At 41.2% G+C, this 21723-nt stretch overlaps 2 protein-coding genes across 5 annotated transcripts; both read right to left on the reverse strand.

The window, feature by feature from the left end:
• Positions 1 to 314: 314 nt before the first annotated feature.
• dcaf12 (DDB1 and CUL4 associated factor 12) lies at positions 315 to 10298 on the reverse strand. Its single transcript, XM_085776064.1, has 9 exons — positions 9878 to 10298; positions 7092 to 7382; positions 6205 to 6483; positions 5392 to 5452; positions 3506 to 3699; positions 3324 to 3389; positions 2999 to 3161; positions 2579 to 2757; positions 315 to 2433 (listed from the first exon to the last, which is right to left on the reverse strand). Exons 1-9 carry the CDS (start codon positions 9935 to 9937, stop codon positions 2275 to 2277), a joined length of 1452 nt encoding a protein of 483 aa, XP_085632190.1. The 5' UTR covers positions 9938 to 10298; the 3' UTR covers positions 315 to 2274.
• Positions 10299 to 12019: 1721 nt separating this feature from the next.
• Positions 12020 to 20645, reverse strand: ubap1 (ubiquitin associated protein 1). 4 transcript variants are annotated; one of them, XM_085776068.1, is made up of 7 exons: positions 20488 to 20645; positions 18775 to 18823; positions 18318 to 18442; positions 16393 to 17226; positions 15576 to 15728; positions 14865 to 14966; positions 12020 to 14716 (listed from the first exon to the last, which is right to left on the reverse strand). In XM_085776068.1, the coding sequence occupies exons 2-7, from the start codon at positions 18812 to 18814 to the stop codon at positions 14576 to 14578; spliced, it is 1395 nt and encodes a 464-aa protein (XP_085632194.1). In that variant the 5' UTR covers positions 18815 to 18823; positions 20488 to 20645; the 3' UTR covers positions 12020 to 14575. The 4 variants fall into 4 exon arrangements, with proteins under 4 accessions (XP_085632194.1, XP_085632193.1, XP_085632192.1 ...); XM_085776067.1 differs by having other exon boundaries at positions 18775 to 18835; XM_085776066.1 differs by having other exon boundaries at positions 13899 to 14716; positions 16387 to 17226.
• Between the last annotated feature and the right edge of the window lie 1078 nt (positions 20646 to 21723).

The following is a 21723-nucleotide window of genomic DNA, read 5'->3' on the forward strand; positions in this document are numbered from 1 at the left end:
TGTTTGATTGTTGATATTGATGTTTGTGCTCCATACCATGTATGTGGTCATGAGTTAAATAAAAGTGAAGTGAAGTGAAGGATTCACGTTGGAGTTTTGTATTTTAATGAATGAATTCACTTTTTCTGCTGTGCTTGTTGAAGATGAACACAGCTACACAATGTCAACAGTAGTGACCCTGTCCTCTTGTCATAATGGAAGCCAACATTAGGATTATCAATATCACTAATGGCAACATCTAAATAAAAGCAGTGAGCTGTTTTAACTCAGGATGAAACCTTCAAATTAGATGAATGCATGAAAGAAAAAAAATGTTACATCAATATACATTTTATTTTTATTATTTACTCTTTTTTAAAGATTTAATAACTTGTTTTTTTCAGATGTTTATCTTACAATATCCTCAGATTCAGTCATTTGTAAAAACATTCATGAGGCGTGTATAAAAAAAACAGGGCTTCACTTAGTAGACACATCAATCCACACACTTCCTCAGACATATACATAAAAATGTATGCAATTGTCCCTATGTATTTTACACATACATATACACATTTATATATAAAATACACTTTTAAAGTGTTGGTTATTTGTTCAATTCGTGGTCCTAATTGGGGTGTCTCTTTTCAATCTGTCGTCATCGTGAAAACTGGAGAAAAGTTCCATGTAGAAAAGGAAAACTATGATCGCCTGTGGCAGTCTTTCACAGAAAGACTTGAGGAAGGCAAAAATGTAACTCAAGCCTACCCTGCCTCTACCAAACAAGGAGAAGAGTAGAATCACTCACTCCTTGATACAAAAAGAGAAAGAAATAAAAAAAAAAAAAGAAAGTTTTACAACTGCAACAACAAATGTATGTGCCTGTAGCCTCTCACTCCAGTCCAAAAATTTTCATTAGTTGCATCCTTCTTGCTTGGTTGAGAAGATCAAAGTGAGCTACTACAGATCTTCTACCCAGTTCCTGTGGAGGAGTCCCAGAATTATAGAGGGGGGGGTTGGGGTTCAATCCATTAACTAAAAGCTCCTGTCTATTAATTATTATATCTGGTGACACTTAACTTGCTACCAAAGCTGAAAACCTCATGGTAAATTCTCTAATAACAACAGATGGTTACAGATCAGGATAATAAACACGGCCATTGGACAAATCTGCCGAAAAGCATTCTGGTCAATGAGAACAGGAACATAAGCAAAGGGCAAAAAGACAACACATCCTTCAAAAGAAGCAGATATTAACACCCCTGACCAACTGAATAAAGGTGACAAAGAAATGACAAAATAAATACAAATAAAGCAAATTAGAATATCAGCAGGGGTATGCCTGTCAAATCACACAGAATCATAAAATAAAATAAGTATTTGTTGGGATTAATTAATAGCATAACAACAACACCGCATTTATCAATCTTAATGTTTCTCCTTTGCCGCCATCTTAGTGAGAAAAGTGAGTCACTTTAATTGGCGTCTTCATTTGACTTCCGACAGGAGAAAAGAGAAGTTCTTTGTGATTGTTGTGGGACAGGACGGGCTGTTCCAACCAGTAAATATTCTCCATCAAACGTCAACCTGCACTCCGGTTCAGTCCTTCAAAAATGATTCAGTCCTCCTTCCTCTCTGCCTCTCTTTTTTAATTTTTTTTTTTTTTTATTGCCGTCCGTTTCAGTGAGAGAATGAAAAAGGAAAGTTTTGGAGAGAATTCCACGAGTATTTCACACAGACACTGTCATTTATCACTGAGGAAGCTGCGGTAAACACTATCCTTACGTACAAAAAACAAGCCAGCAAAAGACCATAGCCTAATCCCTGTGGATTGGATTAAAATGTCTTAAATGATGAGAACATGTTACTTTATTCTTTATGTTTTTCCAAAACTCCGCTGAGCTCCTCGGTGGCAGACTTTGCAGCTCTTGAAAATAACTAGTTGTTTGTACATTTTTTTATATATACCGATATATATATAGTATATAAAAAAAAACAGCAGCTGAGGTAAAAAAAAAAAAAAAAAGGAGAAAATGAGTAACTGCAGGAGAAGGTGAATAATGGCGGACACAAACATACACAAGAACAATATTCAAAGCCATGATACAGTGGGGGCAAGATCATGCTCCTGAGTCCACGTGTGAGCAAAACAGAGTGACAGTTTAATGCGGAGGAGGGTTACCGAAGACAGTGACGTCACAACCGGACTTGAAGAGGGAGAGGGATGGAGGGACTGGTTTTGAGTAAAAATCTGGACGAGGATGTAGTGATTGAGCGATGGAGGTGACAAAGAGGCTAACTCCACAGTCCTGCATAATTGCCGTGCAGGCCAGAACAGAGAGGTCCACCTGCCACAAACAGCTTGGTGCCGGAATCGTCGTAGCAGTGGGTGTACACCGCGTTTGGGAAGGAATGAATGTCTGAGAAGTAACTCCTCCACGTCTCGTCGTGATTCTGAAAGCGACACAAAAAGGGAGGAAGAGCAGGAGAAGGAAGTTAGGAGGAAATCAGGAACTGGAATGCTTTTATATCTGTCTGAGTCAGTTAATAAACGATAAATCTGCTGGAGGAAAAAAAACAAAAAAAACATGTTGTGTACCAGCCAGCCTTTCCCAGTCGTGAGCTTGAGGATGCCATCTCCTGGGCACTTCCGGTACCCCCCAGCTGGATTCAGAGGGTTCTCCAGGAATCTCTGAGCTCGGATGTCGTAGAACAGTAGTGAGCCGTGGCCGGTGCCCACCGTCACAATGTGCTCATAGAAACTCACTGAGCGGATCCCTGCACAAAGAGACACAGATGTCTGAGTCAACACCACCCCTCCCTGCTTGTTCGTGCTCTCCGACTAAACAGCTGTGTCCTCTAGGAGGTACTGTATCATTCTCTCTACCCACACAAAGCTATGACACATACTTTAGCAATGGAGGAATTACAGTGTAGCCACAACTATTGTCCATAATTTGGAGTTAAATATGCAAACATCTTCTCTTGCTCGTCTTATTTCGGAGGTTCGCAAACTCACCACTTCCCCTCTCTCTGGAATTGACAGACTTGATGCTCTGTGTAGGCTGCCGCGGATCCAGAAACGATACATGGGCCTGAGAACCCACAGCGTACACCGACCAGTCCTGTCCATATGCCAGACACACATTCTCTTTGCAGTGAGGCAACTTGGTGGACAGTATCTACAAGGAAGGTGACACAAGAGGGTGTTAAGTAAATCTGTGCACGAGTTCCACAGCTATCCAAGGGAACTCCACTTTCATCAGGGGAACAGTTACCATTTTGGTGGTCAACCGATTCATTACAGATTACCAGTCAAACCATGTATTTCAATTTCAATTTACCTTGCACAAGTTGTGCTCAGCCTTCCAGAGGTGGAAATAGCCGTCCAAGGACACAGCACCCAGTTCCTGAAAGGGGGAAAACGACATGAGAGGATGAGACATTAATAACAAAAGCTGAAATGTGTGGAGCAGGGTCACAATAATATGATTTTACATCACAGCTGCGTCGGATGGAGCCTTACTTTATGGCTGTTGTTGAAGGCCAGAGCGCGGACTTTACAGTTGTACGGGTTGGTGTACTCCTTTGGGATGTCCTTGAGGGCGCGGTGGGAGATGTGGGCGTAGGAGGGAACTGACTCCTCATTCTGACTCCTTTCAGCCTGGCTCATTACTTCCTCCGTCACCTCCCACAGGCCCATGGAGCCGTCTCTGGACCCTAGGCATTAAAATACACACATGTATCTAAACTTCTGCCTGGAGTATTCATCCACTAAAATACATCCACATGACGAAAATAATTCTTTCAATCAATGTGAACTTCATATTCATCCACCAAAATCCGGTTCAAGTGAACTTTTGTGCCGTATCTGAAGCAGTTCCCTCAACGTGTTCGATATTGCATTTACAAGGTCACCATGCCCTTGACCTTTGACCCCCTAAATCTAACAATGTCATCCTAGCCATGATGACTGTTGTGCCGAATTAGTTTAGTTGAAGCATTAAGCTCAACGCAAATCTATAGGGTTTGCTTACATGTTCCAGTTTTCTTTAGGCTCACACAATATAGACACAATAGGTTAAAGTTAGTTAAAAACATGAGACTAAACGTTACTGCTGTTCGAAGTGAAAGCATAAACAGGTACATAAAACCTTCTATGTGTCCTGGTACTTCTCTCTCCATGTGTTAACCCTTCGTACCACGTGGGTTAATGCTCGACTCCCTCACATTCTTCAACAGGACACAACAGCCCAAATACAATTCGAAGACAACTTACATAAAGACAAAAGTTTCACACCACTCAGGATTAACTTGTTTAAATGGGTAAAATGCCTAAGTGCTTAATCTACTAAAACAATCATTAGTGAGATATATTCAGTGTTGATTAGTAATCTCAACGTGGAAAATACATGTTCAGTGTTAGTTCTGAGGAGGTATCTGTGTGCAGCTTGGCAATCTCCAGTGTAGAGACACAGGTTCAGCTTTATATCATCAGTCAGTAAAACATTAGTGTTCTGTTTTATTTATTAATCAGTAAAACCCAATATTAAAGCAGAAGTAAGTGATATATTTGTGTTAATATAAGTCTTAAATAGTTATATCTTCCGACAGCAATCACTTACATAGAGTGTTTGGTCTGAAACACGGGTCTCTCAGTCACTCTGCTCTGCTCTGAGCCGAGGAGAAGACATTTATCGTATCCTACAGTTTTTATCCAATGAGGAGAGAGAACGGCATGCAGGGCTGTGTGTGCAGCCAAGGGACGCCGTGAATGTGGCGACGTAGGGACGAGGACTGTTATGGTGCGTTCAAGGAAACTCGTAACTCGTGTTTTTCCGACCTGTGAAGTCATACCAGTTCAATCTGGTACGAGTTCACGGGTCGGAAGTTACGAGTGGCCGTTATAGTGACTTTCACAGGTAAAACAGGTCGGAAAAACACGAGTGGGTTGCCTGAAACGCTACGAAGTCGTAAGTTGTGACTTGAAGCTGTAATTTACGGTTTCAAAAGCCTACCTGGAACGCAGCATTAGCCAAAACGACCGGATCGCTTACTTCTGCTTTAACTTCAGTTAGTAAAGGTAAATATTCAGTGTTAAGACAGTTTTCACCCTAACAGTTTATGAGAATGGAACAGAAAACCCCAGGACAATATATGTAATGTGCCTTTGGCGGAAGTCTGCAGGTGTTACATTACGTCTAGCGGTGTAGCTCAGGTTACAGGTATGAGGTGTAGGCTATGAGAGTGAATGGTTGGCCCCTGTAAATAAAACTTACTCATCGCATTTTGGGTAACCTTTACGATGTGTTTATCGTGCATGTTGACATTGCGATGACGATGAAAATAAGATAAATTGTGCAGCCCTAGTCTGATTTGTTATACTGACATGGGATGAGAAAAACAACCCACCTGAAACCGCCATGTTGTCACTGATCCACGCTATAGAGAAGATCCAGTCGTTGTGGCCATCCTGAAAAACAAATAGCCACTTTGTAAAATCAAGACAAGTCATGCACAGCCTTGCGCTGCTGATGTAGCCACTGTGCATGAATATTCAGTCAATAATCTTCATGATCAATACTCTTCTCTGGCTTTGGTGGGATTTCCACATTAGCTGTTGTTTAAGCACCGATTACAGATACATCAAGATGTGGCTTAGTGTTGAAAAGTAGCTGCTGGCTAGACATGGCACATTTACAGTGATGAATCTTGTCATTCATTTTATAAATAAATGACAACTTGAACTTCTGACCTTTGGTAACTGAAGTGTCTCACAATATTAGATACACACATTCAGGCATCTTTGTGTCAAGTAAAGCAGAGACTGATGAGAGGTCAATTACTACTGTCTTACTTTTCTAAAATGGTGAACTGAAAAAGTGAACATTTTAATGCCAGTAGGTTAAATATTCATCCTCTATGGCCTTCTGATAAGGTTTTGGCAATCCGCCCAGTAATTGTAAGTGCTGGACCAATCAACATGGCATCTCTACAACCCCTCGGCCGACAAGGCTACAAACCTCTTTAAACAATATTGACTCAACATTCAAAACTTGCATCTTCCCTGGATGAGCCGTGCTGGCAGGACTCAGACACTCAGGCTGGTGTGTGAACAGTTAAATGCTTATTTAATGGTTTGTGGGAACTGCGACTAAACGGATAACAGCGGGCCAAGGATGATTCATTAAACATAAACCAGGACTGGTGATCCAAACCACTTACATCTCCAACACAGACAGGATCCAGTGTGGGCAGCTGGTAGATGGCCAAGCTGTTGGGGTTGTCCCCTCCCGTGGCGAGGAGCGTTCTGGATGGGTTGAGTTCAATAGCGTGGATTCCACAGCCCTGCTGGTCCATACGGGAACGAGAGCCTCCTGTGGGTTGGTAATGCCGCCCTGCCACCACCGCGCCCACCGCCCCGGATCCTCCACTGTGACACTCTCTGTCCTTCAGCATGGGAATGCGAGTTATCTGCCCCGTCAGGACATCGGCTACAAAAAGCTGCAGGTAAAGGCAAGAGAGGCAAAACGGTCATGAACGTTAACACTTGACACCTCAGACACGTACACAACACCCGCCTTTCTTTTCCACCTGCAATGCTTTACATTAGGTTCACTCACTGATTTCCACTATGTTTAATGGTAAAGAAGACATAAAATATAAATGAAATAGGGACTCATCCACCCTGGAATGCTAGAGGAAAGTTATTTTTTAATGAAATATAAGTAATATTAATATTCCATTACAACAAACAAAGATGATTGCTCCCAAGGGATTAAAGACTGACTTCTGTGAGGAAAACAATGACACAAAACAAAGGAATTTGAAAGATTCATTTGGAAATTTCATCAATAACACACCCTTTTCACAGCAGAAACCTTAACTTGTCAAACAGGAAAAGCCTGTTGGTTGATAACATTAACCATGGCTGCATTACACTTACATTAGTCAGTTCCAGAGCTCTGGTACAGTACATGATTATTCACTTACTTTATACTAATGTTATTATTTACACTTGTGTTATCTGCTATGACAAGTCACAAATGTATGAGTAATATATGGGAATGCCAAAACAATAAATGTAGATTAGTAATGCGATGACATCTCACCGTGTTGCACTTGGTCCCACACACCACCTGCCGGTGATTGAGCCACTGAGAGGCAAACACCTTGTTGAGTCGCCCAAGAGAGAACTCCCTCTCTTTGAGGATGCCAGGGAGCCTGCCGGCTGCAAAGCCCCGCAGGCTCCGCTGGAGCCGCAACTCATGCTGCTGCTGAGGTCTGAACTCCCGTCCCCGGAGGGCACATACCACCGAGCGCCGACTGCACCACCACTGCTGGGCATGACGTGACGAACAAGAAACACGGCTCCGCTTGTGTGGCGCCTGACACCAGCCCAGCTGGTGAGGGAGAGCAGAAAAGGATTAAAGGGCCTTAAGATTTTATGTGGGCAAAGCACAAGACTTTTGTCAGGTTCAAAATGTTTCAGATACTAAAAATAACTGTGTTTTACATGTATAAAAACTGAAAATAAAAACAAGAAGGTGATCCATTTGCATCACATTAAATGTTTCGTATTTTCTAGTCCCTATTTTAATATCCCAGTACCCCTGTCTAAACCTTACCCATTTCCCTGAGGATTATGGATACATCTGTAACTCACCCACACAGAGGGTTAGTGGATTGTGGGAGTATTACAGCAAAAACCCACACATGCACAGTGTCATTGACAATTCATCAGGCTGGAGCAATATGGAATTTTAATTTAATACATCTCTACTTAATAATTAATATTCATTGTTTCCTATTAGGATTATTACAATTTAGCAAACCTATTTAACCAGGGAGATGAATGAAGCATCTATACTAGACACACATTCCATCATAGACCCTATAAAATCTCTATTACTGAATTAAAACGTGTCAAAAACACAGCTAAAACATTTTCTCACATACATTTTAAAAGTTGTTACACAGACTAAAGATTAAGTGTACCAGCCATATTGTTTCTATCTATCAGTAAATGATTTACTGATTTACTGATCAATGGTAAATAAATAGATTTAATCTATTTATTTACCATTGAGTAAGACACTGGGGGAAATCTAACCTGGTCTCTATTCTATTCTATTCTTTTCTATTCTCAAAACAGTTTACAGCACAGCTTGAAAAAACATCTCAGTTTATTCTGTAGGATTATCATTTTGCTTTGGTTTTATATAACATTTACTGCAAAATGATAGAATTGTCAGAATGCTAAAATAATGGACACATCATCAGTTAATGCATTTTAAATTTGCTTTAAAAAAAGCCAAACACACAGATGATTGGAAATATTCAGGAGAGCTTGATGAGCTCCACCACTCACATCTGAATTTACATAATGAAATTGCACTGTATTTTAGTAGCACACCCATAACCTACGTGTGAATATGCACTTCAACTTGTGCCACAGGTAAACCACAAAACCTAGAGACCATGTCAATGTTGACACGCAATGCAGCGAAAGCAGATGGTATAAAATTTTAAAAACAAATCCACTGATAGTGGCATTTATGTTAAAGATAAATATGCAAATTTGTGACAGCTGGGGTTTGAGGACTGACTGCACAGATAAGTGCGGATGAGAAACACTGTGTCAGTTCCACAAGAGTCCATTATCTATGGTTATTTTGCCTATAAGTTAGCTAGCTAGCTAACCACATTCACCTATTGCCATAATCCCTATAGTCATAGGGGTAGGTATAGGTACATTACCTTTGATTATTGGTGCATGTTGTTTTGAGATCCGTGGGGCAGAGACTTGAGCTGCTGATGGAGGTGAACAGCACTGGTCCCCTGTCCCTCAAAACTCATCAAATAACGTTACACAATCCAACAACTCCAAAATGCTCTCAAGGAGAAGTTGTGACCTACACATTCACCATGCTATGAAATAATCATGTATTAATTATGTTACATTACAACACATGAAGCAAATACTCAGAACTACTTGCTCTTTTGAAATCACTCCGCCCAGCAGCTGTGTCTGGAATGTAGTTCCCGCTGCATTTGCCTCGAAAACAACTCTGTCTTATTATTTCATAGCGTGGTGAATGTGCAGGTTACATCTTTTCCTCGAGAGTGTTTTGGAGTTGTTCGATTGTGTATGATGAGTTTAATGAGGGGCAGGGGATCTCTACCTTTCACCTCCATTGTGTTCGCTGAGCAGCTGGCGTCTCTGCCCCGCGGATCTCAAAACAACATGCACCGATAATTAAAGGTAATGAACCTACCCCTGTGTTTGTAGGGATTATGGCAATAGGCAAAATTGGCCAAAAATGTTGAACTACCCCTTTAATGATTCAGTTAGCATCAACGTTAGCTAGCTAAGCTAATTAGAAGCTACAGCTACGCCTGGTAATTTAACTGCTTTATGCAGATTCAGTCTTCATAATGAGTAACGACATTCAGGATGGCCTACTCGAGGGTGACAAGTGATGACCCCGACCGAACAACTGACTGACAGGTTTTATTTCCCACGAATAAATTATTTTATCGTGACCACAACTGGAAAAGATGGCCTTAATCAGGTAACGTAGCTACTAGCCCACTTAGCTAATGTTAGCTGTCATATTGATAATAACGGACTGCCGTTGGCTAACGTACTGCTAACATTAGCTGGCACTGACTTTCAAACAGAAACACAGTGTTATTGTTTTTAACGTAAGCACAATTGTGATTGTTTAACGTATGTTTTGCCAATGTGATGTAGTAGCCAATCTGCTGATCTTTAATCCATATTCAACTGAATATATTATGCAGTATCAGTAAAATCTGCCTGGCCCAGTGCTAGTTAGCATGCTAAAATATCCGACTGGATAGCTAATATGGATCTCCACCGGTTTCCGCCTACCTGTTGTTGATCCTTGGGCTCTCCTGCCTTCCTTTTCCTGCTAACTGTTTTTCTCGCCATAATCTGACACACACAGTTCCCTCACCCACATGGAGGGTAAAAGTGACGCTGGACACTGGATCATATAATGGCGATATGCTATTTTGTTCCTTGGCCCTCGCTTGGCAGCGTCCGACGACCGACGAGGGAGGGCGATCACATACGGGAGAGGTTGGTTAGTCGCAGGCTACGATTATCGCTCAACTCCTGTCGCTAGCGCCTCTCCTGGGCTCCAAAACAATGATGCACGGACGCCGACCCGACCTATTCGGTTTCCACACAGTCGCCAGCTAAATCCAGAGGATTCACACTCTTTTTTCCTGCTAGGTCGCGTCAGCAACGGCGAAAGCATTGAGTAGCGCGCAGCCGCACTCAAATTAAACATCAACAAAAACAAGGTCGTACGTGAACGCGAACGCCTTGCGTGCGCGGTCACGCGAAATGCGTGTAGCCCTGGGAGGCCAGTGATCAGGTGATGGATAATCTTTCTCCATTTATTTTTGTTTCAATGGAAATTTTGATAGTATAAGTAAATAACTGAATGTTAAGATTTTTATGATACCTTTTAATACGTTCAATCTACATTCATTTGCTATAATAAATAGAATGAGGTTAGATTCGAGTTAGAGCAACTTTATTGATACACAATCTAAATTAAATGTTCATTTTCATAGAAAATGAGTGATTACTGCTGCTGCTACCGAAGCCTCCTGTTTTCTTGCAGCAGCAGACATACAAATAGACTGAAATAAGGCAAACAAGTAACTGCTGAAGTACAGGCTAGCATCTGCAGCACCACCTCCTCCAGATGAACCTGATCGCACAGTGATTCCAAAGATTTTTCTTTTAATGATGTGTATAATTATGCAAATATCAATAATTGTCCACACTGTGGTGCTGCGGCCACAACAAATTTTGACTATAAAGCATTTCACTGTTACTTTTATGCACTCATAGAAAATATGGCCTACTCCTTAATTATGAGCAATATTTACATGCCTTTTGACACTATATAAGAGGAATCATGGTTCTTGACAACTCCGTTAAGCAAACGTGTTTTTTTTTTGTTTTGTTTTGGGTTGTTGTTGTTTTTTTTTTTTGCCACAGCGCAACCTAGTGGCGAAAGTGCATCAAACTCTGCAGGTTTCACAATGGAATCGAGTTTGGTAGCAGCAGGGATGGTATGTAGTGTGTGAATTGATTGAAATGTACGTGTGTCAGGTCACATAAACATATGTACCAAGTTTACTAAGAGAGCTAAATGCATGATTCAGAAAAATGATGTGCCCTTGATCAGTCTTCCCCATCACCCATTATATTTGTACACAGATTAATTTTCCTCCACACCTTGCAGTTGATGTTACTCAAAGCATTTTGCAACATTTCTTATCTGATTTATCGACATGTGGTGGCGCTATTACTGCCACTGTGATGTATTTGAAGCACTGAAGTACTTAAATGTTCACCAAAGTTCAGTCTCAGTTGTTGTTGAGATATTCACAATGATTCATCATGTCTTGTAAATGATTAGTCACCTTTCTCCTGAATATGCTACGATGCAGTGGAACCAGCTGTGGAACCGTTCCCAGCTGTAAATGTGTAGGATTATAAGCACATTAAAACATATTATGGAAACAATGGATGATTAAGACTGAGGATCTATTAGGATTAATAGTATGCTTTACTGGATCTTTCTGAAGATGACCGTTATACGCGTGACCACCAAGACATGGCTGATGTTCAAATCCGAATAACAATCTGATCACAGATTAGTCAGCACGATGTTGGATCTTAAACTGTCTCAGTTCATTTCCCCAGGCAGGCACAGTATAGCCTCTATTCTGTTGCATATTCGTCTGTTTTTTGCTGACTAGGCCTCACAGTTGGATGTTTCTAGTTGCCGCTAACAATACCTGGATGGACATTAGTCTGTATTGTTGCTGCATGCTGCAAAATGCATTCGCTGTAGAAGACAGAAAACAAGGAGCAGGAGCGTTGTATTTCCTCACCACCTTCATGTAACACATTTAATCTGTCAAGACTATAGGTGAAAAAAAAACATTATCAAATTAAACTCAGAAAGCAACACCAGCAACAACCAAGTCTCACCACTGAAAAGATGTGCACATTTAATCATGTGTATTTTCCAGCTCATTCAAGAGGAAATTGAACATTTTGCAAATCACATTGTAGGAGCTTGGGGAAGAACACACAGCTCATCCACCATCTATTTTACCATTAAGATCAATGCTCATTGGATTCATTAAGAGCCCCATGTTATATAAAGTGGTGACTTTGAAGTGGATCTGACATATAAACCCTTAAACTTGATCCCTTAAATAATGAGAACCTAATTGCATTTCATCCCCACACAACTAAAAAGATCACAACAGAAATGGAAGGAGACTGATGGAGAAGGTCCAGAACCTGGTATACTGTATGCAGCCAAGCTTTTCTGGCTTTTAGAGGAGAGGCAAGTGGACATCAGCTTGCTTTATGTTTAATTAACAAAACCACACTTGAGTTATGTATGGAGACGATAATACCACTTATGTGTTTGTCCGTAAGGTAAGAGTGTTGTTCATCTTCATCACAGTAAATCAAGATGGAAGGCTATTGGGAAACAGAACTCCTTGAAAACACTCTTAACATCAATCACCTACCAGACCTCCATTGTTGGCTGAAGTACAGATACAAAGTCAAGTACAATTATGTCTGTTATGATAGTAAACAACACAACAAATACATTTGTCAAACTCAAGGGTTGTTCTAAAATATACTGCTTGCATTTTGTGGAACATGAGACAAATGACTGGACCTGGCCCAAGGTGAGTGCCAGTTCTCTTGATCACATTTAGCTAACTTTAAGCCCTTAATCTGTTGCCATGCCCCTCGCAATCCCCATCAGTACCACAGAGCTCAAGATTATGGAAATTTCTGCCATCTTTACCCTATGTGCATCTGAGCAGACATGCTTTTTAAACATATGTAGCATGAAACTCAGGAGGTCCATTAACACATACGATGAAAATAAAGGATGCTGGCTCCTTTTTTTAAAAAACAATGACACCTAATCAACATTGGGGAAATGCATTTGGCATGTGGTGACTGAACTTTTTCTTTAAATTCACATTTAAGTGTAAGACTGTGTAGATGCCCAAAAAAACCTTAAATCAAGATGAACTCTCATTTTGAATTATATGAGGAAAAAAGTAGACAAGCAAACCAATCGGTCATGTTTGGTGAGTTATTGTGGCATGAAATCCAATAACAGAATAAATCAAAGCAATCACTGAAATCAAACTCTTTCTGGTTATATCCAAATTTCAAGCAAGGGCCAACAACCAATCCTTATCTCCCAACAATAATTTGAGGCTCAAAATGCCACTCAACAGTCACACAATATGAAATATCTCTATTGCACTGTGATGAGGCCGCAAAAGCAACCTTCTCTTACTTCTTTTTTTCTTTTTTTAAACCACTCACCCCTTTCCAGTCTGCACACAGAAGTCCATGACAGTTAAAAGCATCACCTTTGTAAGTTAACATATCTTACATTATCATATCAAACTCCTTTTTTCTTAAATGAAAGTGTCAGTGTACTATTTTAAATAAGTCGATAATTATGAAATGTGTGTGCGCCTGTGCAGTATGTAACACCTCAGTGTCAGTGGGTTCTGGGATATTTCTTAATATTTCCTACAAAGGAACTTTCCCCATCTCTCCCCACTCCTTTAACAGGCCATTCCAGTGCAGGTCAAAGAACATACTGGGGCAGTAGTATCTCTTATGTTCTGAGTTATAATGACTATGGATCTATTATGCAGTTCCTAAAACAGAAAGCAAAGAAATTGAATCTTTAAAGTGAGATGAAAAAAGTGCTCAAATGAACAGAAATACAGACATGAATAAATGAAAGCATAAAAGTCGAACAGAACTAGGTGAAGGGCACCAGAACAGAGAGGGCACTTCTTGAGAGTCAGTTCTCTGCCTGGTGACTGTGCCTTTTTTTTTTTCATTTTTTGTTTTTTTGTTTGTCTTTTTTTTTCTTAATTTTAATGTTAGTACGTTCAGTTCGAAGAGAGCCTCCTGAAGGCTCCCTATCCCCTTGACCATTTACTAGGTCTGCACTGAGCAGTGGAAGATGGCAGCTTAATTGTTGGGAGTTTCAAGAGTTGAAACTGCGTCTTTCTGCGTTGCACTCACCAGCTCCCCATTCGGTCCTGCAGCTTTGCCTGCAGTCAGATAAACACTTCCAAGTGGAAGCAAATCAGAATGGCATCAAGACGCCACAGCCCAATTCTTCCAGTTCAGTCCAGCTCAGTCATTCGTCGCATTCTTTAAAAAAAAACTATCAGTGTCAAATCCTGGAGCCCACCCCTGGGATTTCTTTAAAAGAAAAAAAAAAAAGAAAACACCGCCATGAAGAATTGTTATACTTTGACCCCCTCCACTCTAGGCACACAGTCTGTAAGAAGTGCTGAGACACAATACGTTTTAGCACAGAGAGAAATACAACTGTTTCCCAGCTGTCCCTTCCACAGCCAGGCGAAGGACAGGGCATGGTGTGACAGGGTAGGCAGAAGGAAAAGATGCTGTGTCGGGTGGTAGCGGGAGGCAAGCCCTGGCCTGGGCTTTTGGTTGGCTGGCTAGTTCGGCTCAGCTGGCTGCGGCACGAGCCATCAGGTCCTCTAGAGCCTTGTCCTGATCGTTGTTGTGGACCAGCAGCACCTCTTTGATGGCATCCCGCTCAAATCCCATTTCACCAAATCTTGACATTAATTCAAGGAACTGCAAAGCCTAAGGAAGGATGAAAAGATATTAAAACTACTATATATCATATATTCTGTTAATGTAATCTACAGACTTTGTGAAAATAAGTAACAGCCCGAGCTCCCAGTGATCTAACTTAGACACAATGCATGTTCTTAAAATGTGCTGTACAAACCTTTTCCTCTGAGCACTGGTACATCTCTAAACATTCCTCCACTGCACTCGCATCAAAGCCCCGCTCACACAGACGTCCAGACAAAATAAGATAATCCAGTACCTTGAACAAACAATAAATCCGTGTTTATTATTCCTCTGCTTTGGACACCATAATATTTAGACTTCTGAGTAAAAGTATTGCATGGTAGATGTACAAAACATCAGTGAGAGGTTTCTAGCATTCTTCATGAGAATACAAACGTATTATGGATTGAAATCACACATGATGTTAATATTTTGTGGGACTCATTTATGGCCCTTTTTATGCTGTATGTGGCTTGTGTCTTATACATTCATAATGCCTGTGCTAGTTCATCATGTAAAACAAGCTCATACAAATTTAATCTGAGATACAGATTACATTTGCTTTCATTTTGTATGTATGTGCTGCTGCTGCCATCATCATCTGACACTTGTTGGTCAGGTAATATTGTCATGTTTTAGCTGTATAGGTCACAAAAACTGATCTATTGCCATAACTTTTGAGACAACAGACAGTGTAATGCAACAACTTTATTTTTTTTTAAATTTAACACTATATTTACAGACGTATTGATACTTCATTGAACACAGTTGCACAAGCACACAAATAATGAACTGTCAAGCACATCGGAGAGCGAGTGCACTAGGAATCCAGATGTCTGTGCATTGGGGTGAGAGGGAGTCGCACCTGCTCCACGTTCTGCCCTTGTCTCTGCATGGCCCGGAGGACACCTTCGTAAGAGTAGCCCATGCCTACAAGGGTTTCCACGCACTGTCGTTCGCTGGGGGTCATGCTAAGCAGGGCTCCGCCACACGGCAGACCAGCAGACCCTGGAGTGGCCTTGTGGAAAAACATGAGTGAACATAAAAATATTGTGATATTTCTTACATTTTATCTCTCAATCCAAGTAGCAATACTACAAATCAACTATGTATTTAGGGGTGTGCCAAAAAATCAATTCACATAAGAATCGCAATTTAAAGCAGAAGTAAGTGGTCCGAGGCTTTTGAAATCGTAAATTACAGCTTCAAGTCATTTAATACGATTCAGAATCGATATAAAATGTCCCAAAATCGATTTAAAAAATTTTTAAAAAATGAAACAAATCTGCCGGCTGTCGGCCTCCATTTCCTTAGAATTTAAAAGGCAGAATGTTTAACTGCACTATTTTTTTAATAAAGAGGCACTCTTAATTTTGTAAGCATATGTGATACTGCTTTTATGAAACAATTTTAACAATTCCATCTAAGCATGGATAAAATGTTTAAAACTAAATAAATGTGAAAAAGACACTTTAGTCATTCTGTCTTGCAAAGCAGACTGGAGTAGATCATGAGGATCCTTTGCACACCGATAGACCGAAGCACAAATCATTATGAATCAAATCGATTTTGAATCGAATCGTAGCCCCAAAAATCAGAATCGAATCTAATCGTGAGATAGTAAAAGATTCCCACCCCTAGTATACAATTAGTTTTACACTCTATGTCCTATGCACACTCACCTGTTTTGGTGTGCCGCTCTTGGTGTGGCTGGGTGGCGGTGGCTCAGGGGCGACGATAACTTGGGTCTTGGGCATGGCGGGCGGGCTGCCGTTGGGGAGGTTGTGTCGTGGAGCAGGAATGGGCACGGGAAGCGGGCTGTACCTCACCGGCTCTGGGTCACCAGAGTCAGAGAGCTTTGGAAAAGTCAGAGAGCGAATGTTGCAGGGTCGGTCATCCGTTTCAAACCCCACTCGGTTACCAGGATGCCCAACCCTGTCCATTTCCAGCAAGGCAACCAACCCGTTGGGTTTGTGGGTAAAGCCTGGTTTGGCTGGGAGGCTGGTGTTGGTGCTGGGAGGAGACGGGCTGTTTCCGCGCGACACTGATCCTATCTGGGAGACCTCTGGTGGGGATACAGAGGGGGGAGGCTGAGGTTGGGGCTGGCTCTGGAGGATGCTTCTGAGCTCCTCCTTATCGTCCAAAGTTTTGAGCTCCAGCTTGTCGAAGGGATCCTCTTCCCGCTCAAAGTCAGCGAGGTTGAGGCTGTGTGGCTGAGGAGTGCTCGGCTGAGTTTTCCTGGGGCCCAGGCTTGGGGCTGGCAGTGGTGTGAGGATGGCGTTATGGCTCAGCCCTGCCAGGACGGGGTTCAATGCTGGTGGTAGAGGGTCCTGATCGTCTGCGGCGGACCGGAGCATCCCCCCTCCACCACCATCAATGTCCTGGGATTGAGCCAAACAGTCTCTGCTCTCTGCCTCCTGCTTGGCTGCTGCCTCTTCTGCTCTGGCTTCTGCTGCTCTGGCCTCGGCCAATTCAACCCCCCACCGCACACTACGTCTCTCCAAAGAAAAGTCATACTGTGGATCGTAGTAGAAGGAAGAGTGGAGGTGACGTACAAAGAGGCCACATAGAATAATAAAGAAAAGGAAAATAATTAAGAATATAAGAATTAAAAGATGTTACAACTCTAGTTCAACATATAACAACATAATCTTAAATCGCTGTAATTTGTAAAAGAAAAAACCTCAATATAAAAAGGTACTCCAACTTCCAACACGTAACAACAGCTGATATAAAAAAAACTAGGCGCAATTGTCACCCCATATGCTTCCCTCCTCATCTCTATCTAGAGATCTGCAATCAGTAGTTTGCTTGTTTCCAATGTTATAATTTACGACAAAAAATGTTTACAGAGCAGGGCCCATTGTGTTTAGTGCAATAATATGTGTAGGTCAGTTTGGTTAAAGGGATAGTTCAACATTTTGGCAAATTGGCCCATTGCCATAATCGCTATAGTCATAGCAGTAGGTTCGTTACCTTTAATTGTCGGTGTAAGCTATTTTTAGAACGGCGGAGCAGAGCGGCAGGCTGCTCAGGGCTATGCTATGGAGGCTAGGGGAATTTCTTGGTTTTCCTCATCAAACTCATCAAATACACAACCCAGCAACTCCAAAAGGCTGTTGTGGACAAGATGTGAGCTGCACATTCACCACACTATGAGATAATAATGGAACGTTATGAGACGGAGCTGTTTTAGAGGTAAATTCATGCAAAACCGCTGATGCGCGTTGCGTTCAGGGACAGTTTTTCGGCAAGCAGTCTCTGTATTTGCCCTGTATTTACCTCGAAAACGGCTCCGTTTCGTAACGTTCCATTATTATCTCAGAGCGTGGTGATTGTGCAGGTCACAACTTGTCCACAAAAGCGTTTTGGAGTTTTGGGATTTTGTATTTGATGAGTTTGATGAGGGAAACCAAGAAATTCCTTTAGCCTCCATAGTGTAGCTCTGAGCAGCCAGCTGCTCCGCTCCTCCGTTCTAAAAATAGCTTACACCGACAAATAAAGGTAATGAACCTACTGCTATGACTATAGGGATTATGGCAATGGGCCAATTTGCCAAAATGTTGAACTATCCCTTTAAGCTTCGATGAGAGGATGCTGGATTTACCTGTGAGTCCACAAGCAAAGAGCCACAGTCAGGCAGACAGAAACCAACAGGCAGCCCCACTTTGGCTGGGCAGCGGAATTTCTCATTAATCTTGAAGGGAACATCATCAAGGTAGCTGATGGGTCCTGCATGTGCACATAAAAACAAAGTGACCGCAAGTTAGACGAGAAGGCTTTTCAAGTACACGCAGATCTTGAAGCTACATTTCATTCACATCTCAAAACATTAGTCCTTTTTCTGTCATCTACTGGTCCTCTGTCTTTATGGACTTTTTATGTTAATTGTTGCATTGTTTTGGGGACTACGGATGTAATTTAGCACATGTGCTAAATCCGGTGTATTTACTGTGGGTACTCTAGCACTCACTGTCCATTAATATGCATTGTCCCGACTAAATAAACAAATAAAGTAAAGTAAAGTCAAATGGTGAAATATAGTATGAGAAATAGCCCCTCACCATTGTTGTATGCATCTGATCCAGACTTCCTCGCAGCCATTTAGAGACTCTGAAAACAGATCTGCGCCCAGAAATGAGTGAGTAACAGAAGTGGTAAAGTTGTTTAATTAACAAAGAGTTGATCATTAGAAGCCACAGCTGAATATATCGTTTAAAAAATACAGATGAAGAAGTGGGTTTCTCCAGTTTCACTTGCCCTCATGTGAGACTCTGTGAGATATTTACACACCTCTCATTTCTTTCTTTCACTAAGCTAAAAACAGTTATAATCAAAGCATCAGAGCAATGACACGTTATCACATGGTTGTGTAGAATGTCCCCTCTATTCAAATTGAAACTCTTCATTATCCCACTGGCTTTGCATATCAAGTCACATAATCCCATTACTTGGTCATGCCGTGCAACAATGCCAAACATTATCAACACAGAGACGCCACTGTGTTCACATCCACTGACACAGGACCTTGATCTGTGTGTTCATGTAGGCCCATGTTCAGCAGGAAAACTGATGCATTTGATCCACTTTCACAGTTGAAAGGGGCAGTATGATGTTCTTTAAGCTCCAATGAACAAAAATTTCAAGAAACACTGAGTCAAATGACTAATGTATACTATGGTTGGATTTGAAATCAACACCCATCTCTTTGCTTTGCTTTTGTGTGGTTGTTGTTAATTTGAATAAATTTCAATCTCATCTATTTTTAATATGACATCCTGGTCAAACTGTGAAGGATTTCTAGCATTAAAAGGTTATTTGACACTAATGAACACCTTCTTATCAGGCTGTGCCTACCAGTAATTCAATGATCATAAAAAGGCCTCAGGTCCTCCAAGAGACATTAGTTTAGAAATGACAGGTTGCCTTTGTGAACTGTCCGTTTTAGGTTGTTAAGTAAATAATTGTCACCAGACTACACGCCTTCTGCCTGATCATGCGTGGAAATAGGCCACACATGATCAGAAGGTATTTGCCCCTGGTGGAGTCTCCCTGTGTTGACTGAAGTTAATTTAGTAGTTAGTTATCCTGGATAACGTTACATAACATCCAACTGCCACAAGTTGCTGTTCATTTTGCTCTTGTTCAAACAACTTAGGAGGAGCTCACGGTTAGAGCAGTGATCACACGACAGTAAAGATGTACCAGTGACAACCACAAAAACAACACAGTACAATTCACCAAAGCGGTCAGTTTATCTGATGTACATACGACGACACAAACTTATAACGTTAACGATAGCGAAAGCATCGCAGCTATTAGTTCATCACACATTCAAACACGTTCATATGTAAATGGACGTTTTAATACACAAAGTTGCCACGTATGGTTTGTAATTATGTTAACAAGCTCGATATAATCATTGGCAAGTGTTACTCAAGTTTGGACAGAGTCACTTAGCAACAAGCTAAGATAACGTAAAGCTAAACGGGCTAACAGCAAACACACAGCAGAATCATTTCGGCTAAGAAGAAGCCAGCAACGAGGATGACATTTGCTGGTTTTATTGGGATAGTGAGGTGGAATAAAACCAAGTTGCTGCTGCTGATTAATATTTTCGGGGAGAGAAGCTATCGTCCGTGCTAACAGGCTTAGCCTCGGCAGTGGCCTGCCTGTAACGTTATGTGTCTGGGTCGGACAGACGGCTGTCTCTCCGCTGACACCGCCCCTGGAACAAAAAACTGAGCCCACATGTAAACACACACAGTCCCTCTCACCTGTATCTGCTCCGTCCTGTTCCTTTCAAAATGCGAACGGTGTCTTGTCGAGGTGGCACTCAAAGTTGAACTATCCCGAATGAGTTTTTATTTATTCTGAAATCTCTTTCCTGCTTCGGCGTGGGACGCCATCTTGATTTGTCAAGCTCCCTTCCACTGGTTCCTGTCTGACGTCACTCACCTACATGACGTCAGGGCGTAGCATCACCACATCCAGCTGTGAGTCAGGAGAAGTTTTTTATGTGAATTTTAGGAGTATAACCTTAATACTTATTGATACTAATCTTGTCAAAGAGGAGGTAATTCTGTTTAATTTTCTTCATATCCCCATGTCATGTTTGTTTATTTATTTACTTATATTTTATTAATATTAGCCTACTATTTAAATATTGTTTATACTTCTCATATCCATATGCATAAGATATCGAGTATTATTTTTCTCTGATTAATGTGACATTATATGGAGCACCTGTCTGATGTTATCGGGGTCATTCCTATGTTCCCACAGCCTTATGTTCCCACATTTCTAACTTTTGTTGTCACTGAAAATTAGGCCCTATGTTCCCACGGCCCTTTGGTCCCACCATTGGTTAGGTTTAGGCAATGAAGAAAAGAGTTGGTTAAGTTTAGTAAAAAGACCCGGTAGAGGCTAGACAGGCCAGATAGATTAGAGTCCAGATAGGTAGAGAGAGTCCAGTGGGAACATAGGGCCTAATTTTGAGAAAAACCTTAGAACTGTGGGAACATAGGGCTGTGGGAACATAGGCATGGACCCATGTTATCTGTACATTCAATTGTTCAAATCCTTTGCAATAAAGTTCATAAAAAAAAGAAGCTGTGAGTCAAGGAGCTGCTAGCACCACTGTACTGTTTAAGCAGCAAATTAGCCTTTTCCCCCTAGTATTTATAGAACACAAGGCATTTCCTGAACTCAAAAAGGAAAATGTAAAGCATACACAAAACTCAAACGCAAAATACAAATCTAATCAGACACAAAGTAGCCTATGCATGTTGAAGAGTAGTTCAAATCCTTGTATGTTATAGTAATTACTGTATTTGTGGCTGAAATGGCTTATCCACAGTTATGATAATGATCTATCAAAATCTAATGATCCAATTTTTTTTGCAGAAAACATTTAACTACCTCACACACACCAGTTTTATGCTGCCCTGTAATGTTGGCTCGATTCTCTCCAGTAATGTGACTTTGACTCTTCCAGCCCACACAAAATGATC

This window comes from Trachurus japonicus, chromosome 5, assembly GCF_045865225.1.
Source record: "Trachurus japonicus isolate A0001 chromosome 5, Traja_1.0".
NCBI lineage: Eukaryota > Metazoa > Chordata > Actinopteri > Carangiformes > Carangidae > Trachurus > Trachurus japonicus.